The sequence below is a fragment of the Trichophyton verrucosum genome (genome assembly GCF_000151505.1).
Source record: "Trichophyton verrucosum HKI 0517 chromosome Unknown contig00462_1.f1.exp, whole genome shotgun sequence".
Lineage (NCBI taxonomy): Eukaryota > Fungi > Ascomycota > Eurotiomycetes > Onygenales > Arthrodermataceae > Trichophyton > Trichophyton verrucosum.
In genome coordinates this window covers 1-14,960 of record NW_003315314.1, presented here as the reverse complement: position 1 = coordinate 14,960, position 14,960 = coordinate 1, and the positions used below count along the sequence as shown (strand labels likewise).

General features: G+C 50.5%; 6 protein-coding genes across 6 annotated transcripts; 3 read left to right on the top strand and 3 right to left on the bottom strand.

The window, feature by feature from the left end:
* Positions 1-273: 273 nt before the first annotated feature.
* TRV_05762 (uncharacterized protein) lies at positions 274-1,905 on the top strand (the record flags this gene model as incomplete). The annotated part of the gene is made up of 1 exon (XM_003020129.1): positions 274-1,905. A coding segment is annotated over one exon (1,632 nt), but the record flags the coding sequence as incomplete, so codon positions are not given.
* A 447-nt stretch (positions 1,906-2,352) lies between these two features.
* On the bottom strand, positions 2,353-4,843 carry TRV_05761 (DUF803 domain membrane protein; the record flags this gene model as incomplete). The annotated part of the gene is made up of 2 exons (XM_003020128.1): positions 2,353-3,767; positions 3,829-4,843. The coding sequence occupies 2 exons, from the start codon at positions 4,841-4,843 to the stop codon at positions 2,353-2,355; spliced, it is 2,430 nt and encodes an 809-aa protein (XP_003020174.1).
* A 1,031-nt stretch (positions 4,844-5,874) lies between these two features.
* Positions 5,875-7,626, bottom strand: TRV_05760 (uncharacterized protein; the record flags this gene model as incomplete). Its single annotated transcript, XM_003020127.1, has 1 exon — positions 5,875-7,626. The coding sequence occupies one exon, from the start codon at positions 7,624-7,626 to the stop codon at positions 5,875-5,877; it is 1,752 nt and encodes a 583-aa protein (XP_003020173.1).
* Positions 7,627-8,696: 1,070 nt separating this feature from the next.
* TRV_05759 (uncharacterized protein) lies at positions 8,697-10,186 on the bottom strand (the record flags this gene model as incomplete). Its single annotated transcript, XM_003020126.1, has 3 exons — positions 8,697-8,947; positions 9,005-10,085; positions 10,142-10,186. 3 exons carry the CDS (start codon positions 10,184-10,186, stop codon positions 8,697-8,699), a joined length of 1,377 nt encoding a protein of 458 aa, XP_003020172.1.
* Positions 10,187-10,975: 789 nt separating this feature from the next.
* Positions 10,976-12,890, top strand: TRV_05758 (phosphotransferase enzyme family protein; the record flags this gene model as incomplete). The annotated part of the gene is made up of 5 exons (XM_003020125.1): positions 10,976-11,381; positions 11,460-11,601; positions 11,719-11,837; positions 11,903-12,500; positions 12,626-12,890. 5 exons carry the CDS (start codon positions 10,976-10,978, stop codon positions 12,888-12,890), a joined length of 1,530 nt encoding a protein of 509 aa, XP_003020171.1.
* An 810-nt stretch (positions 12,891-13,700) lies between these two features.
* TRV_05757 (ubiquitin conjugating enzyme (UbcJ), putative) lies at positions 13,701-14,586 on the top strand (the record flags this gene model as incomplete). Its single annotated transcript, XM_003020124.1, has 3 exons — positions 13,701-13,958; positions 14,051-14,355; positions 14,412-14,586. The coding sequence occupies 3 exons, from the start codon at positions 13,701-13,703 to the stop codon at positions 14,584-14,586; spliced, it is 738 nt and encodes a 245-aa protein (XP_003020170.1).
* Between the last annotated feature and the right edge of the window lie 374 nt (positions 14,587-14,960).

The following is a 14,960-nucleotide window of genomic DNA, read 5'->3' as shown; positions in this document are numbered from 1 at the left end:
CTCTCTCTCTCTCTCTCGACCTCTGTGTGCGTGTTCTAGTTCTAACTGTCTGTCTATCTACGTGTCCAGGCCCATACTCACGCCCGGAATGCGCTCCATGAGACCCGCAAGTCGAACCCCGTCGCCGCGAGCGAAGAGCACGATCTCGCAGCGGGCGAGTTTGCAACCGCTCGACTGTCCATTACAGACCCAAGTGTAAGAGCTGTCTAGCCAGGAACCGAAGAAAGAGAGAGAGAGAGAAAGTCTCGTTCTGACTATCTGGATGTTTGATAGGCCGCGAGGACGCTTCGACTGCTCGAAGACCACCACAAGCAACTCGCTGCCATCATCCGGTTCCAACATGAGAATCCTCCGTCCGCTGCAGAAGCAGAGCGGAAGCTCTCGGGCGGCGCAGACGAGTTGGCCCCCAACCCAACAGCCAGTCCTGTTGCGCATAGGGGCTCTGGGTTGACTGCTGGGTCGCAGTACCAACAGCAGCACCACAGCAGACAGCAACATCACCATCACCATCAACAACAACAACAACAATATGTACAGCATCCACCGCGCTTGCTTTCACAGACCAGCTCCGGGTCTCGCAATTCGTCCATTGCCGGAAACCTAGCGTCTGCAAGGGGCATACCCTCCCAGAGACAGCATGCCAACCCCGTTTCGCCTACAGTGTCGGCTCAGAATGCCCGAGCGAGGATGGCAGGTTCCCCAGTCCAGGCGAGACAGAGAGACGGCAGACGGGCTGACCAGCTGTCAACTGACCCTCAGGCCTCGCCGCAGAATCGTTCTCGGGAAGGGAATCGCTCCTGGGGCCAGCCGATCAGCCCGACTCGCGTCACGGCCCAGGAGTACGTCTCCCCTTACATCAAAGACACCGCCATAGCCGGTCTCAAGTCAATCACCGGAGATGAACCATTCAAACGCTTCTATTCGACCTTTGAAGGCGTCATATCGAAGCTTTCTGCTCCCCTTGCCTTTGCTAGCTTACCCCTGGGAGTCGACGGCGCCTCTCAGCCTCGACTTCTCTCGGGACAAAAGGCTCCAGCTGCAGACACAAAGACTGACACCGACGCCGCCGTAGCGGACTTTACCAGCTTCTCAGACAAGGACCCAGATGTGTCTAAGCTTATATCCAGTGCCGCATTGAGGGCCATCAAGGACAAAGACGGCCACTTTGGCTCGCATAACCCGGCTGAATCATTCTACGTAGTGCCCACAACAGGTGGAATGATATCCTATGCCGGCATACTTTCTCGGGAAGAAAAGGAGGCTGTGAAAGACAGCCTGGAGTCCGTCGAAGATGACTTTGTCGATGCTAGTGAAAACCCCCCTTCCCCTGAAGACTTCGTACAAAAGGCCGCCAGCAAGCTGGATCGAAGCACCACTCTACCGCCACGCAAGAACAAAGGCGATCACTCGAGATCCCTGAAAACCGTAGAGGAGCTTCATATGGAGAACGAGGCTCTGAGACATCTGTCTGACACACTGGCGAAACGCCTACATATGTGGGAAGTGAATGCCCAGTCGTCGTCACTCGCTCTTCAACAGTCCATACGTGCCATGCACAACCAGCATGCCATCTTACCGTCTCTCCAGACATCCCCCGCAGCTTCTACTACCGGTGAACCCATGTCGTCAGCAGTACCCGGTGCTGCCTCAGACATGCGCATCAGGGAACTACAAGAGCTGATCAAGAACAACGAACGGGAACTGGAAAAAGTCAGCCGTGAGAACGAAAAGCTTAGAGCCGTAGTCGAGAGGTATAGAGAGCGATGGGAGAAGCTGAAAGAGGGTGCTCGGGTTAGACGTGAGGGTGCTGGCAATGGGAATGGGAATGGAAGACCTTCCAAGGACGACTCCAAGGAGAGAGCCGAGGAAGAAGATACTAATAATAACAATAAGCAAGGGGATTGAGATGGATTTTTCCGGTTAGCTTATCATCGTTCATGCCTGATTTTTCAAGAATCTTATGTACACACACACGCACTGAATCTAAGTCACTCGTTCATCGATTATTTGCATCAAAGGACTGACTGGTTGTTTTGATGAACGCTCAAGTATCAACACGAATAGCGAGAGTAGCAACGGGAAAAAAAAAAATACAATGGAAAAAACAACCACCACCATCATTCGGAACGCTAGATGATAATTAAATACATCGCCTGCTGGGCTCTATAGCGGAGTATTAAAATGTATTAAAGACAGAAGGAGAATAGAAGGCCAGCATGGGCCTAGGAAACGAAAGAAAAGGCGAACAAGGGAAAAAAGAGAGAGATTTCGGGCTGAGAGGTGAGGATACTGGATGGTTTGAGTCGTGAGATGTACATATAAACAGGGCCGGATCCAAGGCGACGGATATCTTCAAGGCTCCGGCTGGCGGCTGGTAGGCTCTTCGGAACCCTCAGCGGGAAGTTTCCCCTTTGACCTACGGCCGCTGAGCCGTAAGTTGCCTCCAAAGTTCAATAGGCCGCCACTCCACGAATCACTCAGACTCCTTATCCGCTGCTGTTCACTTGGGAATGCATCTGGTCCTGTAGTTGAAGTTGATCGTGATATCTGAGGCCCGTCCCTCGGTGTACCAGCTGACTCGACTTCAGTCTCGGCCACAGGGCGAGGATCAAGCGCTGCGTCCAGGTAAAGCGGAATACCTGCTCGTACCCTATTCTTGGATTTGTGCCTGGTGCTTCCGCGTAAGCTTCTCCTTAGTTGTTGGGGGGATCCTTCTCCCCGTCGAAGAGAGTCTGCAACAACAGCGCTTAACCCGCCTGATAACGGGGGGAGAAGCGGACCAGGGGAGAATCGGGAAAGAGAGTTTCGATGCACTGAGCCGGGGGTGCGTAGAGGCTGACCGGAGTGCTTGTGCGTGCTATGCTGCTCTGCTCTGGTTGGGGAGCGGCGTCGAGGGCTTCCCTGAGGCGTCTGTGGACCGAGTTGGGGAGGTGAAATTCGAGGAGGTGAATCCGTTGCACCCGGGGCAGCCGGGAATTGCAAGATCACATTGGTCGGAGGAGGGTAGACGTCTGCACTGCGGGATAAGGTATCCTTACCAGGAGTGACAGCAAGGTAGTCTGGTTCTTCTCTCTCATGACTTGGGGTTGCCCAGGGGTTGGAAATAGCAGGCAGTGGAGAGGGATCCAGAATCGAAGAGGAGCTTGAGATAGGGGGTAGCAGAGACCCGGGAGAAGCAGATATCCGGACACGCGGAGTCAACTGTCCATCCTCATCCTCGGATTCGTTATAGACCTCTTCCAGGCTCTGGAGCGAGCGAGATGGTGAAGGCTTTGTCTTTGAACCAGGGCCGGTGCTCTCAGTACTCTGTCTTCTGGGTATTGGTGCGCCATCTTGCTGCCAGTCAACGTAGTCTCGATATGGTTCCTCGTTGTGAAGACCGATAGCTTCCTCCTCATCGGTCTCAGACTCGGATTCAGATTCATCTTCCTTCTGGACCCTCCCGCTCGTGATGAGATAGACGGCGAAGAAAGTCAATAGACAGCCACCAACAAACTTGGCAACCCTTTCTCCGGTTGCAGATTCAAAATCACGATATAATATAGCGCTTCCCACAATAACCGATAAGGTGAACAGCACAAACTGAGTTGGAATCACCTGCGTCGAGTTGAAGTGCTGTAGGGCGCGGTTGATATATCGAATCTGCATCACAGCACTAAACACCAGGACGGCCACAAGGATATACGTTATAGGGAATGTGATTGCATGCCAGAGTGTGTTTGAAATAAGGGAAGAAACTCCCTTGGTAGACAGGGCTGTATAACCGCCTATACATTTCAACGTCAGCCCAAATATAGAAAAAAAGTAGAACTATGAAAAGCATCTTACCAAACAATCCAACAAGCCCAATATCAATCAGGATAGTCTTTCTCCCATATTTTCTGCTTATCGACATCAAAGCAATAATCAAAACAACGGTGATTCCGAGATATGTCTCAAACTCCCAGCGTGTAATCATACCCCATATTTCATCCGGACCGATCTTGTGTTCTGATGTTTTGGCACTTAGGACGACAATGACAGCTCCAGCAACAGCAATCACAACTCCAAGGAAGTCTCTCTGGCGGAATCTCTCCTTGAGCATGAACGGCGCAATCACACAGTTCGAAACCAGGGCAACAACCCCCAGGGGTGAAACGATAGAAGCTGGAGCGAATCCATAGGCCAGGAAATTGCCAGCTTCTCCCACAGTCATCAGTACTATGCCAAACCACCAGTATGAGGAACGGAGGTATGACTTTCTGTCAACACCGGCTATGCTCTTCTCAAACGAGGTCGCTGTTCGGTCGGATAAGAAAGAGCGCTGCAAAAGGTCGTCGACTCCCTCGTCTTCTGACGATTGATTGTCCTGGCTTTGCGCATGAGCGTGTCCATTTCCGTTAGTGTGCGCCTTGCGTGGTCGCTGTCGTCCACCTTCCTCCGGGTCATCAGTATACCGGCTTGCACTGACATCATCCTGACTTCGGGCATTCTCCCTGTCTACCGTCCCGTAGTCACTGTAACTGCTCGTCGGCCCGTCTGGTCTTGGTGGCGATGAGGTCCGTTTCCACTCGGCCCTCAGCCGTAGTATATTCCCTTCATATTCCCGCTCAATACGAACATGAGCATAACGCTGGATATTCAGGGCAACCGAGATAAGGACATTGCCTACAATCGCAGTGACGATTCCTATCGTAGAGGACCACTCGCTGATTGGGTCTCTCTCATGCCCGCCTTCACCAGGCTTCTCGCCGATGAGGACGGGAGCATTGCCAGCAGCAAAGGAGGACTGGTGTAACGGCGAAGGTAGTGCTGTGGAGGAGACCTGCTCGGCGATAAGGAAGAGGAGAAAGGCGACAAGCATTGTCACAGAGGCGGAAAAGGAGCTCTTCTCGGCCTCGAAAGTGCTGCTTCCCGCTCGTAACTGGATGGCCAAATAACCAGGGCGTTCCGGCTATTGCTTGATGTCCCTGATGCTGCACACCGGCCGTCGTAACTAGCCAACGCCGCTTGAGGGCTTCCTTTGACGGCTGCCGTAGAGGGTCTACCGCATGTAGAGGGCAGATTATGAGGCTGCTATCAAGCCTTCATCCGCTCTCAGGGCGCTCGCAGGTCGGAGCCAGGTTTTGGTCAGGTCTTCGAGCTAGCTGGCCGTCGATAACTAGTAAATATTTAGTCAACCGGGGCTCGAGGTAAACAGTCTTCTTCTTCGTCTTCTTCGTCTTCTTAGCGACAGCAACTGATCCGCCTGCTCGTCATACCGGAACTCCTGAGACGGTTGCGCCTTTGTCCGCGACGCACTCTAGAGAGGCGAGAGCATGAAGAGATGCCAGGGAATGCGAGGATTTGGACGGCCGCCCCCCAGCGTGGTGGATGGCTGGGATTTTTGGATGACTCGCGCGCCAACCAACCAGAACGGGCGCGGAAAGCCCAGCTTGTGATTTATATGCAGCTAAACTAATTCAGTGGAGTCAAAGCTGCAAAAGGTGCGTCAGGAGTGTTAATCAAAGGCGCCTTGAGCGGTGCTGGTGACGGTGATGGCGACGACGGCAGCAGAGACGTTGGGTTTGTGGATGGTTTATGTCCAGTGTCCGCCGTGGCTACGTTGGTTACGCCGTGCAAGGTGCAAGAAGAGCAGAAATCGAGCAGGGCCAGCGGCATCAAGTAGCACAGCATGCTCGATGGCAAAGTCTGGCTTCGTATTATGGAGAAAGTCGCGAGTGTCTGAAAATTTAGATGTCACAAGGGTATATATTTCGATAGTTGATTTCAAATCCTCCCAGCTTGCTGCGCCTTTTTTATGCCTGTTATGAATCCTGATGTACTTATTCTACAATATATTATTACTCCCTATCACCCTCTCCCACAGTAGTCATGGCCGTTATAGACCTCCAGCTAATAGTTCCGTTTTATCCTCTTCTTGTCAGGGCCTTTCCCCTTGGTTTCCTCCTCGTCGTCACTCAGCTCGGCGTAGATAGTCTTGGGCTGGGTGTCTTTCCATGCATAGGTGAATATAGGATTCTTCTCGGCTGCTTCGGCATACTTGAGAAGTGCCTCGCGAGGATCCTCATCTCTCATCGAACTGAGAGGTATGTTGTCCTGGATGTGTTTCTCGTCAGGCTGGCTTTTGGCAAAGGGCGTCTGGGCCGGAACGTGAGGCCGGCGAGGATCTCTTGATCTCCCTGAAGCTGTGAGTCCAACATTGGGGTGCCTAGCTGCAAGACTAGCTGCTGCGATTCCGCTGCCGTTAACAATGCCCTCGCCCGAGAAACCGAGAGAGATGTCAGTTGTAAAGTTTGGATCGTCGTCGACATGTCGTCGCTTTGGTGCCTTGGACATTATCGTGAGAGCTCCATTATGCGAGAGGGACGGGTTATATAGTAAATGCGTTTCCGCGTTAGCAGATCCAGTGACGATTTGATTGAGCTTTTCATGCCATAAGACGGAAATCAGGGGTGAGTCGGGGGTGACAAGAGTGACCAGCTCGGGTTTGAGGGTAGCAGGATTCAGTATATGTAGATGTCCGGTCTCAGAACCCGTCACGATGTTCGCTCCAGTTGGAGAAAATTGGATATTAGAAGTCGGGTGAAACTTTGATCCAGATACGTGTGAGACAGTCGTTATCGGCTGTTTGAATTTCCTGGTATCCCACAGCTTAATCAGGTCGTCTCCTCCCTTGGTGACCACCAGCCGTCCATCTGGGCTGATATCCAACCCACTGATCCATGAATCCTTCGTATGTGCATCTTTGATCTCGGCACTCGGTCTGGTAAAAGGTCCATCTCCTCCCCACATAACAAGGCTGCCATCAAGAGCGCTTGCTATCAGAGCATTTGGTCCTCCCTGCGTAGGCGATGCCCAGGCAACCGCTGTCATCCTACTCCTACCTGCAGACCCAGCCACTTTTGATCTATGCACAATGACTTCCTTCTGGCTTCTAGGATCATTGACATCCCAGATACGTAGTGTGCTGTCAGTGCCGGCAGTGACGCACAAGTTATAGTCCGTTGGACTCCAGGTCCCGCTGGTAACTTCAGATATATGGCCCTTCGTGTTCTTCATGTCCCTCAAATACATGTCTCCCTTCACAAACTCCGCAATAGTGTCGCCATCTCGGCTTAGAATCTTTGCTTGCGGCGTGGCCGATACCACTAGGAACTGGCTGGGGGAAATGGGGTTGAACTTCGCAATGTGAACAGGATGTATCTCGGATGAAGAGGTTGCGTTTTTCCTTGAATTTGGTTCGACCGACTTGAACGCCCGTAATGTTGAAGGTGTTAATGATGCAAAGTCATGGAATTTAACTGTGCAGTCAGTCGAACCCGTGATCATTCGCGCTCCAGCGGTGTCGAGTGTTATCGTCGTCACAGCTCGATCGTGCGTTTTAAAGACGAGGTTATGGGAAACTGGGAATTCATCCTCTGGTGAATCAGAATCTGAGTCTGAGTCCGAATCTCCGCCATCTTTATCGTCGGCGGCTTCCTGCGAAGGGCTTGCCGGCTTTTCTGCTGTTCGCGCGCCGGGTGTTTCGATAGGCTCCTTTCGCTTCGTTCGATCAATCTGGGTCTTGATGTCGGCTTCTTTCGTCTGTTTCCCAAAGCCGCTGGGGAAAAACTTCTTAAACTCTTCCTCATCGAATCCCTCCATGGTGTAACTGATAGACTGACTCTAGAAATGTAAGCTAAAGCTGTCTTATCAACTTTGAGAGGCGAGAAATAACGAACGAGCTAAGTTGCCTGACTTGTTAAGTTTGTGCTGTTTGCATAATTAAACTTTAGATATCACGTGCATGAAATAAGGTTAACATTTAAGCGCCTTTCTTGTAAGACCCACTTTTGCCGCGGAATTCTAAATTTCCCATTATGGAGTATGGAGTACCTAGTCTTTTTCTCACTACGGCCCAAACAACCCCAACTGACTTGGCAAATTATTTACCTATCTAGCAACGATTATGAGGGAAATGTCAAGACCATCATCTGAACTATGATCAGATTTTGGCCTAGTTGTTATAGAGGACATCCAAACTTAGGACTAATCGAAGCTGAAATCTGCTGTCTCCTGAGGTTATTCTTGACGCAGGTTATACATATAGCAGTGAGATTTGAATCTTGGGTGAAGGCGCACTGCTAATCCCCAAACAAAAGTTAAGGGATCTCTTGGAGAGGAAAACACTTTTCAACGATTTGACCGTGAGGACCCGAGTATCGATATGATCACGCAACCCATCTTGCATATATTGCAGCCTTTAGACCCGCCCCCAATACGGCTACTCGATAACGGGCAGTGGACTTCTCCGTCTTATAAACCAGAAACTGGGTGTAGGTAACTACGTTCTCTTAGTGGTTGGATTTGCATGTAGTCAATGCCTGGGAGAGTTAAGAACGGCACTATGGCCTAATGAAAAGTCCATCTTCGAAAACACCATCCCAACAGCCACAGGGGAGGAAAAGGATGTGTTTTTTAAGATTGTGAAAAGAATGATCGAGTGGAAGCCAGAGGAGCGAAGTAATACGCGAGAACTCTTCAACGACCCTTGGCTTCATATAAACTACCCAACGGAGTGAGTGAGGATGCCACACTAAGCCTGTACTATACGGAGTAGGTGAAATGTGAAATGTGTTTGAATGGAATGGTCTAATATCAATTTATGAGCTTGCAAAAAGAGCTTGCTTGAATGATATTATACAGATAGGCGGCGCATAGAAGCAAAGGAAGGACTACAAGTAAAGTCCCTCGGGCTCGTTTTCTTGCTTGGTCTTCATGACACGTTCCCTAGCTGCCCTGAAATCTGCCATTTGTACACGCATACGGCGTTCACGAAGGGCCATAAGACCTGCCTCAGAACATATGGCTTTGATATCTGCGCCAGAGAGATCGTCCTTCTGAGTGATGAATTCATCGAGTTCGACGTCTTCGCTTAAAGACATTTTGGAAGTATGGAGGGTGAAGATCTTTTTCTTGGTATTTTCTAAAGGCCCGTTAGTGTGCATTCAATGGTTGATTCTGGGGGAAGGGTTCAACTTACGGTCAGGGTTCTCAAAGAGAATCTTTCTGTCAATACGGCCGGGACGGATAAGTGCAGGGTCCAAGGACTCGATCTTATTCGTGGCCATGATGACTTTAACATCACCTCTATCATCGAAACCATCAAGCTGGTTGAGAAGTTCAAGCATAGTACGCTGAATTTCTCGCTCACCGCCAGAAGTAGAGTCGTAACGTTTCGTACCAATTGCATCAATCTCGTCAATGAAAACGATGGATGGGGCATGTTCAGCAGCGACCTGGAAGATCTGGCGGACAAGGCGGGGTCCGTCACCGAGATACTTCTGAATAAGTTCACTACCGACGATTCGCAGGAAAGTAGCGCTCGTTTGGTTGGCAACAGCTTTAGCAAGAAGAGTTTTTCCTGTTCCCGGTCCACCGTATAAAATGACACCCTTTGGGGGTTTGATTCCCATCTCTTCATAGAGTTCTGGGTGAAGTAATGGCAGCTCGACAGCTTCTCTCACTTCTTGGATCTGTGATTCTAGACCACCTATATCTGCGTACGACTCCGTGGGCGCCTTCTCCAGCTTCATAACGGAGACAAGCGGATCGGCATCGTCCGTGAGAACACCAACGACCGAGACTGACTTGTGATGAAGTAGAATACTGGCTCCCGGTTCTAGCAGGTCCTTATCGACAAAGGACATTATAGAGACGTAATATTCCGGCCCTGTCGCGCTGGAAACAATCGCATGGTCATCGTCGATCATCTCCTCCAGGTTTCCCACCCCCATGGGGCTGCCTCTCATATCGTCCACCCGGCCTCGCTCATCCGCATTTCTGTCCAGAGCACTGTTGTTATCGTCCGTCGACGGCTGAGTTGACGAAGCCTGGGCCTTGGATTTGCGAATACGTTCTTGATTCTCCACGTACTCCTCTTCAAGCAAGAGATGGTCATGCACGCGCTGCATGCGAAGGTATTTTAACTTGCATCTTGAAGTCGGATAAATGGATGGTAGTTTGGCAGAGGCATTTGGACCTTGTTGCTTACGCTTCTTTCGCCCGATACGTGTGGTTGGCTGTGGCGGTGGTTCGTACTTTGGCTTCTCCTTCTGTTGAGCCTGGTAAGTGAATGTTCCGATGAAGACTTGAACATGGCGTAAAAATGAAGATATACCTTCTTGTCCTTGTCATCTTTGCCTTCTCCTCCTTGGCCGCCCATGCTAGACGGTTGGTTTCCCTATTGAGCCATGACTTAGTATTCTTCTTGAGAGAAATCAGATCGGAAGGCAAACATACCATCGTGACACGCTAAACGCCCACTCGGCGTATCAACTGTTTCCTGAGCTGGTTCCAAATATATTGAAATGTAATAGGCCGCAAAAGCCAGTCCCCGCCTGCGCCGTCGAGTCTTTTAGGGGTACGGGACGATGTTATTGAGAGGTCGATCGGGATGTCAACGTTGTTCAACTTTGGAGCTTCGCCGTGCTTGTCGCTCCAGCTTGAGCTGTGATTAGTAAGTCGACATTAGTCATCACACCTACGGAATGGTAGAATAATAATCCGATTAACTGCTGAGTCATCAAGTCTCGACGACAACAACAAGAAACGCAAATAAAAATTGGAAAAGATGGATAAACTGAAAAATGGCCAGAAAAAAAGAGATCCCACTACCTGGAGCAAATAGTGCCAATTGAAATCTTGTTCTCCTATATATACCCGAGATTCTTTTATTATATGCATGAGAAGATACCTTATGGGGATATAAATCGTAATGACAAGGAAGTTGCCTTTTTGTTTACTGTTATTATACCCCTTTTACTGATTCTTAGGGGAAGCGAGTTTGCGGACACACCCCCGAACGGACTTGACTAAGAGGCTGTTCTCCTATTTACTGTACCTTTACCGTCTGATATACTGAAACAATACTCCTCTTCTCCGGTAAAACCTCAAATTAAGATACCCAATGGATGTACTGCGAATACTTCTACCGCAGAAAGTCCCAAAAAGGATGGTTTCCGTGAGACCGCGACCATTTCTAAGGGGTTTCAAGAGTAGAATTTCGGAAGAGCATAGTACAGCGGACCTTTTCAACTATACCACGGGGCGATGGCTTTGGAGAGAGAAGGAGCAGCTACTTGAACGATACCGGAGATTCAATGTACGAGAGCTACAGGCCATAACTGCACATACACTGGGCTCTCAAGCATGTGTTTCAATGTCCAAGATTGGAGAAGGTAATTTCAACAAAGTCTTCCGACTCGTGATGGATGACGGAGCGGTAGCAATAGCTCGAATCCCCCATCCAAATGCTGGTCCGCCTCGGTATACGACTATGTCGGAGGTTGCTACTATGGAATTTGTCAGTCTTTCCCGCACCGTGAATATCCGGCAAAAATCTGCAAGAGTTGACCGTAGTGCGTAGGCCAGATCAATGCTCAAAATACCAGTCCCTAAAGTGCTAGCATGGTCTGCATCTTCTGATAACTCTGTAGGTGCAGAGTATATCGTTATGGAAGAGGCTAAAGGGACCCCGCTCTCTCAAATGTGGGATGAAATGAAACTAGATGATAGGAGTGAAATAATCGATGATATTGTTTCAATAGAGCAGAAACTTCTCTCCGTGACCTTTGGCTTGTACGTATAGCCCTGTCACTAGGTTGCAGGAAGCGGTACTAAACATTTGCATATTAGGTGTGGGTCACTATATTTTTCCAAAGACACTTTCCCTGGCTGTCAGCCGGCATATATCAGTGGTGATGTCGCACAAGGGATTGAGGATGAGGTTAGAAAGCAATTCGTCATCGGCCCTACGACTCGCCGGGAGTTTTGGGAAAAGGAGCGAGCACTGATGGATCTGGACCGAGGACCTTGTGAGTTACGAACCTGATTTAATTGACATTTGTCCTTGACTAAATGTTTTTTTGCTTTGGTGCAGGGAAATCTGCTAGTGGATATGTGGAGTCCATAGCCCATCGCGAGACTGCTTGGATTTCCCAGTATGCACGGAGGGATTCCATCATATCTGGCTACCCCAGGGGCAAAGGAAGTCAAAAATCACCCCAGGACCACCTCGGCTTATTGGAGAAATACCTATCTGTTGTTTCGAGGCTCCTTCCCGATGATACCGAGCTTGTTCGCCCAGCACTCTGGCATCCTGACATCCACGATGGCAATATATTTGTCCAGGATGGGAGGATATCCAGCATTATTGACTGGCAGTCTGTCTGGATTGCGCCTTTGCTTCTCCAGGCCAGAACCCCTCGATTGATCGATTACCATGGAGAGATCCAATTGAGACTTCCCGAAGACTTTAAAACGCTGCCCGAAGAAGAGAGGGATCGTGTCAGAGACCAGGTCCAACGGTCTATCCAGGTATACCTTTATGAGGACCGGACGGCAAGAGTCAACCCTCTTCTTGACAGGGCAATTAGGAAACCCCATGGGAAAACATTGGCTCAGCTCGTGAGCTTTGCTGGAAACTCATGGGATGACCACATCGTACCCCTGAGGGACACTCTGATTGACGTTGAAAGGTATATAGCAAATTGGTCATGAATTTGGGTAAATGCTAGCAGAGATGCCCTAGGGATTGGCCAAAGATCTTTGAAACCGGCGAATGCCCGTATCATTTCTCGCCCAAAGAGCGCGCTGAACACAGCGAAGAGTCAAAAGGCTACAGCGCGGCACAGGCTTTCTGGGAGATGCTGCAGAGCCGAGTCCAGTCAGACGGCTGGACCACCGTGGAAGACTTTGACGATGCCGTGGAATACTTCTCCCAGCTGCGAGAAGCGGGACTGGCCAGCTTGGAGGGCGAGGAGAGGGACGAGTTTGAAGCCTCGACTCGGTTTGTAGAGGCCCGCCGGGCAGAGCGAGGATCCAGCGTGTGTGATATTAGCCAGAAACAGGGCTCGCAACTCATCTAGACAACTAACTAACTACTTGTTGTATTCACTCCGTTACCTAATAGTTAATACAACGCTATTATTGTCTCCCCCCTGATGTACTTTCAAGCCAAAATGAGGCGACCCGCCTAACACGTCAACTGTTTGCAGCAGCCTCGGGCGGTTAGCTAAATTTAGTTAAATAACGACCTAAGCTAAATAGCGAGCTAGTCGCAGGTGAGGTCACCGGCCAACCACTCGCCCTGCCCAACCCTCGACTATCACCGCCGCCGAACCAGACGACCAGACCAGCAAGCCAGCAAACCCTCGATCCCCTATCCAGCAGAGCCGAAAGGGACCGCAGACATCGCTATCCCGCACCCCCCTTAGGCCGCCAACCCGCGACGACGTCACGCAGCCAGGCAGACGCCGGAGATCTCCCTCACACCCGCAGCCTGTCACATAACTCACCACCACCACCGCAGCACAGCGAGGCCGGCGAAACCGCTCGGCGCCTGCTGCCTTGACTCACAGTCTCGCACACGCCTGCAGTCCCCTTGGCTTGTCCCCGTCCGCCGCATCCCAGGCCCAGATATAAAGGTAGCTACTCAGGCCCTCCGTTCCTCCAATTTGAGCCTCGCTCTCTCCCTGCCTCTTCTGCTAGCTGGCTGTGTCTCTGTCTTGTCTGGCGCTGCCTGGTCGTACCATCTGTCTCTAACTGCTCCAAGGCTGTCTTGTCTAGCTCCCCCGCTCCCCAGCGCCCATCACCGCTGCCAACGTCATATAGCTATCAGTGCACAACGAGAGGGCTTCCCAGAGACAGCAGTGGTCAGCCTGATATCACATCGCATCATGGCTTCCAACCGCACCCGCCGGATCACCAAGGAAATCGCCGATATCCACGCCGACCGCCACTCGCAAATCACGGTAGATCCTATCTCGGAAGATGACCTCACACGCCTAAAGGGCAGCTTTCCCGGGCCGCCTGGCACTGCCTACGAAGGCGGGACGTTCAAGGTTGACATAACAATTCCAACCGAGTACCCGTTCCGTCCGCCAGTTATGAAGTTCGACACTCGGGTCTGGCACCCAAATATCAGTAGTCAGACGGTATATCTCTCCATAATCCGGATAAAAAAAAAATACAATACTGCGTACAATATTAAGGAAGAGAGAATGCTAATGGAATGTCTGCTGTCTAGGGTGCCATCTGCTTGGACACACTCTCGTCTGCCTGGTCACCGGTTTTGACGATAAAATCGGCTCTTCTTTCGCTCCAGTCCCTGCTTAGCACACCCGAGCCCCGAGACCCTCAGGATGCAGAGGTTGCTCGAATGCTTCTCTCAGACCCAAAGGAGTTTGAACGAGTTGCTAGGGAATGGGCTGTGATGCACGCCGGGGCCCCACGGAGACATACTGGAGAAGGCAGCGGCGGCGCTACGGATGAGTCGATTAGGAGAAAGGCTCTCAAGGCTAAAGAAGACGAGCAGCGAGAGAAGCTGGCCGCGTACGTTTTCCGAATTGTACCCTCCCTCATACTCTAGAGTAACTAACATGGCATAGGTACGAGGGATACAACAAAGATCTTATCGACCGTTTCTGCAGCATGGGCTTCGATGTTCCTCGGGTTGTCTCTGCCTTCAAATATGTTGGCATCGACCCCATGGACGGTGACGACTACGAACTCGAAGAAGCATACATGGGCGACATCACTGCCCGTCTACTCGGCGAGCCATGATATGTATCCTCTCCGTTTTGGACAAAACTGCCTCTATTTTCCCTTTCTTTCCTTTCCCTCCCTATCTATTTCTTTTAACTCCATTGACCACATTATATCATCTATCATCCTTACCTACTTCCTTACATACATCCTTCCCAGCATTTCTGTTTCTTGTCCCCCCCCCCCCTTTTTTTTTATTTCTGTTTCTTATTTTTCTCTGTCTCATCACCGCTCCCATATACTACCCTCCCCTAGCAACCCCCCATATATTTCCCCTTGTTTTTCATTTCTTTGACTATCTGCCAATTGAGTAATTGGAACTGTTCCGCAAGGAGGAGAAGAGAAGGAAAGCGGATGGAGAGAAAAGGGGCCGAGGAGAGAGAGAGAGAGAG